This window comes from Rhagoletis pomonella, unplaced genomic scaffold, assembly GCF_013731165.1.
Source record: "Rhagoletis pomonella isolate Grant_MI unplaced genomic scaffold, Rhpom_1.0 Rhpom_scaffold_00006, whole genome shotgun sequence".
Lineage (NCBI taxonomy): Eukaryota > Metazoa > Arthropoda > Insecta > Diptera > Tephritidae > Rhagoletis > Rhagoletis pomonella.
In genome coordinates this window covers 49564720-49571142 of record NW_023458560.1, presented here as the reverse complement: position 1 = coordinate 49571142, position 6423 = coordinate 49564720, and the positions used below count along the sequence as shown (strand labels likewise).

The 6423-nt window shown below is 29.4% G+C and overlaps 1 protein-coding gene across 1 annotated transcript in view; it reads right to left on the bottom strand.

Moving 5' to 3' along the window:
• Positions 1 to 2: 2 nt before the first annotated feature.
• The window catches only part of LOC118741970, a gene marked incomplete at its 3' end in the record, with an annotated part of 36920 nt that continues 30499 nt past the window's right edge, over positions 3 to 6423 (bottom strand). Inside the window, exons 6-7 of the mRNA XM_036473935.1 lie at positions 4348 to 4431; positions 3 to 192 (exon numbers count right to left, since the gene is read on the bottom strand). Coding sequence (XP_036329828.1) covers positions 3 to 192; positions 4348 to 4431 — 274 coding nt within the window. The remainder of the gene's footprint in view (positions 193 to 4347; positions 4432 to 6423) is intronic.

Genomic DNA, 6423 nt, shown 5'->3' with positions numbered 1-6423 from the left:
GGCTGCCCCACTTGCGGTGGCAGCTGTATAGACTCGTACAACGAGCCTGTGGCAATGATCGGTTTCTTGCCGCCAATAAGACGCTCTTGGCTGCGAGCGGTCTTCATGCGACCGGAGGAACGAAAGCCCCCCAAATTGACATCGTCGAAGGAGGTGAGTGTATGCGAGCGGGCGAAACTGACATGCTTGGTTCTGAAAAAGGGAGAAACGGAAAAGAGAGGGAGAGGAAAAAGCGAGTTTTTGAGAGAGGGAGTAAGATATGAAGGAAGTGGTGGAGAATAAAGTGAGAAAGAGAGCAGGATAGAAGGAGCAGGACATAAGCGAGGAAGAAAGAAAGAGTGAGAAATAAACACATGTGAGTAAGAGTGAGTGTAGGAGAGCTGTTCACTTTTTTCATAAAATTGTATCTACTAACAGCCGCACTCAGAATCATTAATTAAATTAGCTCTAACGAGCACTTAACTTATGATCGTTAAATGAGGGTTAATATATAAGGGCTCATTAGCTATGAAAAGTTTAAGTATGGCACCAGTTGCCGCCCTTTTTTTGGTGCATCACTCGCTTTTTTCCTTCAGTTTAAAATTAAATATAGAAATAAATATTTTTATAATTTTTTTGCTTTGCCGAGTGAGCAGAGCCCTAGCGTGCCATTCGAGGGATCCGAGTTCGATTCGTCGGACAGCGACATTTTTTAAATTTTTTTTTAATTTTCTTTCCATTTTTACATTATATTAAAGAAAAACATATACTTTTTAAGTTTAATTTAGTTTTTAGCAACAATTATCTTTTTTTTAATTAAATTTTTTTATTTTATATTTAGATTTGATCGTATTAAAAAGAAACTCTTCTTAATTTCATTTAATTTTTACAAACTTATTTCATTTAGTTTTTATTAAATTTTTTTGTTTTTAGGTTTTATTGTTTTAAAAAGAAAAATATACATTTTTAATTTCAGATTTTATTTATATTTTAACTTAATTTTTTATTTTTTGTATTTAATTTTTAAAATTTTATGAAATAAAACATATATATTTTTTTCATTTTAATTAAATTTTTAGTAACTATTTTACCCTTTTTGTAATTAAAATTTTTTAATTTTAAATATAGATTGTATTGATTTTAAAACATTTTTTTTTTATTTCATTAAATTCTTAGAAACTTATTTTGTCTTTTTAATTATGTTTTTTTTTATTTTTATTGTTAAAAAAAAACATATATATTTTTTTAAATGTGATAAATAAATTTTTTTAACGGGTAGCTATTTTTTCGTTTAATTTTTGGAATCTCATTTATTTTTTTTCTTTTCTGTCTTTTTTGTTTATTTCCATAATTATTACCATAATTAACCTCTTAATATTTAGACTTCATTGTTTCAAAAAGGAAACAAATTTTTAAAGTTCATTTAATTCTTAGTAACTTATTATTAAAGTATAGTTTTCCAAAAATTAAATGAAATAAATGAAATTGAAAAAAAAATTAAAAATAAATAAAATAAGTTTCTAAAAAAGAAATTAAAAAAGTAAATTAAAATAAAATCTAACAATTAAGTGAAAATCAAATTAAAAAACAATAGATTGAAATTTAAAAAAAATATTAAAATAAGTTTATAAAAATTTTATTTAATTCAGAAAAAAAATCTTTGTGAAACAATCAGGTTTAAAAATTGAATGAAAACCAAATTAAAAAAAGAAAAATATACATAATACGTAGTTTTCTAAAAATTATGAAACCAAAAAATATATTTTTCTTTTTAAAACAATAAAAACTAAAAATTAAAAGAAAATTTAATTCAAAAAATTTAACTGAAAAAAAGCAAAAACTAAAATGAATTCCCGAATTTTAAATGAAATTAAATAAATTTTGTTTTACATAAAAACAGTTGCTGAAAATTAAATGATAGTAAAATCTAAAAATTTTATTAAAAAATTTAACTTAGCTTTCTAAAAATTAAATGAAACTAAACAAAAAATATTTTTCTTAATGTAAAAAAAATAAAAATTTTAGTTAAATAATATTTAATACAGTTTCTGAAAATTAAATGACATTACAAATATATATATTTTTCATTTCAAAACAATATAATCTAAAAATAAAAAGAAAATTCTTAAAAAAAAATCATAATATGTATATAAAAGAACATAAAATATGTTTCTAAAGATAAAACTAAATTTTAAAAATGTATATCATTCTGACAGAATAAAATCGAAAAAGTTTAAGAAAGTTAAGTAAAAAAATATATAGATAAAATATGCTTCTAAAGATTAAATAAATTAAAAAGATATATATGGGCAAATCTAAAAAACAGGAAACCTTTGTGTTATTTAGCTCTATTTTCACTGTTGTAAACTAAATCAAGCTGGTTGCTTTTGGATATAATTCACTGACGTATACTTAAAAAAAATTTGGATCAATTTGCTACATAACTTTTGAATTATAGGTGTTTAAATTAAGAAAAATAATGAAAACAGGTGAATTTTTTATGCAATTTTTAAGAGGGGCACAATTAGTTATGTCATAATTTTTGAAGCACACCATATTTTGATTTGAAATTAAATCGGCGTTTAGCACTTATGTGTACACTTCATACGTAGTGGGTAAGAAAGGTGTGCATTAAAAAACGAAATGGCAAGTAACTCAAAGTCTGTAACTTTACATTTCAGAATTTTCAAAATTTTCGGTTTATCGCGTATAGGTTTTGAAGCATTTAATTTTAAGAACTTTTTAAGTATGTATTGTATTCTACAAACAATTACGAATAATTTGATACCTTAGCAAGAGGTGTGCTTTCAGAATAAACTAACTTTTAAGATAAAATATTCTGCGATCTTGACCGTAATTTTTATTCCAAAAACACTTTAATTGAAGGCACATTTGGAAAATACGACGAAACGATCTAAATCTTTCTATAACTGCTAGTCCTTATAAAATTACATATACATGTAAAATGCTTCAAAAAATTTGTCTCTAGAAATGTGTAAAAACCCTGATTTACTACATTTAATGATGCTCCTTCTTTTAGTCAGAATATTTCGAGAATGGTATCAAAGCTACTGTTTTTCGACAAATGTTCTGATAGTTGCTCTTACTTAACTGGAGCCTTCTAAATTCAATGGCGTCCTCAGTTTCACCCTATTGGCTCCACTTTTCGAGATAGCGGTACTTGAAACTTTGCTTAAATTTTAACTATTTTATAAAAAAAGTCCCTGGGTTTTGAAGATATTTTACTAAAATTTTGCACATAACCGTTTTTTAATATTACCTTAACTATTCCATAAAATCATCGAAATCACTAAAACATATAGCTCCCATACAACTGATTGATCAGAGACGTTGTTTTGCGTTATAACTCCTTCACTTAAACAGGTTAAAATTTAGTATAGGTTCAATTTAACATATAGCACGCATACAATTTATTATTCAGATATGAAGTTAGAGTTATAGCGCACTGAGTAATCAGTTGTATTGGAGCTATATGTTAATGTTAACCTATTTCGATAATTTTAAGGAATAATTAAGGTAATATTAAAAAACTTTTATGCGCAAAATTTTAGTAAAATAACTTTAAAACTGAGGGAGTTTTTTATAAAATAGTTAAAATTTAATCAAATTTTCAAGTACCGTTATCTCGAAAACCGGAGCCAATCTGATAAAACATGGCATGCCATTGAATTTAGAACATCCCAATTAAGTGAGTTCAACTTTCAAAATCTTTGCTCAAAGTTTACAACTTGAACAGTGTAATTTCAACCCAGCTTATTCTTTTGTTTTCTATTTCATGCTTATTTCTCGTCTAACTTTTAAAGCATTTGATGAAAATGAATTACACTTATATTAATCGATTCATTAAGAGATTACGAATAAAATGATATGTAAAACAAAGGTGTGCGCACAAATTTAAAAATTAAAATTTTTTTTTTGAAAGTGTACCTATTTTTTAGATTTGCCCATATATGTATAAACTTATATTTTTACACAATAAAATCTAAAAATCAAACCAAGTTTTTGTTAGAAAAAGATAAATTAAGTTTCTGAAAATTAAATTACAAAAACTATTTTCCTTTTTAAAACAATAAAATCTACAAAGTAAAAGAAAAAATATGTGATCCGTGGATCTCCCGAATGACACGCCATTGCGACTGCTGCAGCAACGTGAGCGAAATCGAAATTTATTTAAAACAAACAAAACCATATCCTTAATATGTAGTTGGTTAACGAGTTAAGTAACGGTTTTTCTTTACTTAACTTTAAAATTCATTAAATGTTGTAGTTAACGCTACTAATGATTACTTAAACATTAAACAACTCTGAGTGCGGCTGTAAGTATTAGAAGCTTTTGCTCAAATTTACCTCGGTGTGGTGCCACCGCCGCCGCCCATTTGTAGGTGCTGGCTAGCTGTTGGCAGTCCGACATGGGTGGGATAGTGATACGAACTGCAATATGAAATTGGAAAGCATTACACACACGCACGCATAGAACCGCTCGCTTTTTTTTTTTTTTTTTTTTTTTTTGTTCAGAGAGTTTGTGTGCTCCAAACAGTGTTGAACACGTTCGGCGTTTAATTTGTCATGCTACAGTTTTTTTTTATTAAAATTCGCAATTTATTTGTTTTTTCTACATACCAAACATTTTCGTGTGGATTTGTGAAGTTTTGAAAATGATTCTGTGCGCAAAGTGCAAAACAGTTGGTCATATAAATATTCCGATATTGGTAGTCAGTCGGTGTTAGCCAGCAAGAAAGGTTTGCGCTGAAGTATTTTTGCAAGTGTAGTTTGCAAAACCCAGTTACAACAAAGATGATAACAACATATAGAGGAATAGAGACAAGTACAATATATTTACATAGTTTTATTTTAGCTTTCGTTTGGCTAATTTGCTTTGAAATGGAGAATGGTGGAAGAAAAGTCGAGTCGAGCTTGAAGCACGAGCTTGCGCGCAAAAGTGATTTGGTGATTTTTTTTTTTTATGGTTTTTGTTTGCAAAATTTGAATGTTGAAACTCTTCGGTGCGCATGCGCAACTTGAAGGAGTTCGTAGGGTTTTATACTGAGCGCTTTAATGAGTACTGACTGCAGTGATTGAAAGTACAATTAAAAGTATTTAGTTAAGCATGCGGCATTCAAGCTGTTCGTGAATTGTTTTAAACGGGAACAGTTTGGCGAGAGTAGATAAGTAAGTTAGGGTAGAGAAAAAAGAGCGTGATAGTAGTAAAAGCATTTAGGCGAGATGAGAAACTTTATGAAGAAAAACACGTTGGTATGGATATGCATGGCGGCTGTGGGCGGATTACATGTTTAGAGGGGCATTAAGTTATATTAGAAAAAAAATTATCATTTAAATATAAACTCAGTTATTCTAGACTTAATTTAAATTAGAATTTTCTTTTTCAGAAGATAGACAGTTTGCCGCATATAATGCCACATCAAAAAAAAAAAATACAAAAACGAAAATGTGGCGAGCCGGATTCGCTCATCGCACGTATCTAAGTAAATGTTTGTCTAACCGCCAACACCGTTTCTCCTTAAACATGTTGGCCAGAATATGACATTTAGTAACGCTAAGTAAGTTAAGTCTAGTCTAACTGAGCTTTAAGCAGTAGCAAACAAATTAAGAGGCATTCAATTATTCAAACTGTAACTGAAAATGTAAAATCATTAACAAATATATTACTTATAAGGCATGACTCCACGACTCGTCTCAATGAGAAGCTTTAAAATTGTTTCTAATTTGTGAGCCAATCAGAGACATCAGCAAAAATAAAAGGTGTTTTTTAAATATGCCTGTTTCGAATGCTCATCATTGGTCAAAAGTGCTGATGGTTCCCACTTCTTTCCCATGCAAAGCTTTTTTGAGATCTCTGTAAATTTTTTAATCTGCTACCGTCTATACGAAAGTACATACATTAAGCTCAAAAAGCTCCACTCGCGAAATAGCCGGTGCTCATCACGGACATACATAAATCTACAAATATATGTAGAGTAAAGCTTTCGCTACCTTTACTGGCCTTAATGTGTCTAAAAAAATTATGTACCCTTCAACTCAATTCAACTCTCGTAGAGAAAAGCTTACAGATTTCTGAGCTAATGTAACATTTTTAGTCTGAGAATTACGAAATTGACATGGTGACAGAGTTTATGAGTGACTCGCAAAAATCATAAATTCGTCGTTATCCACAGAATTAAATACCTGAGGTCGGCAAGGACTTAATCGCTATATGCCCAATAGTGTCGGTATCGGAAATGAGGATGCAGACGGCTGCGGAGTGAATTAGATACCAAGAACGGGAGATATTTCTTATCGGGTTTTCAGAACTCTCAAATCATTGCCTATAAATGGGGGGGGGGGGGGGGGCTCTCTCCCCTGTTGTGGACACTGGTTGTGGACGAACTTTTAGAAAGACTTAAAGGGAAACTACGAAAGGGCTGA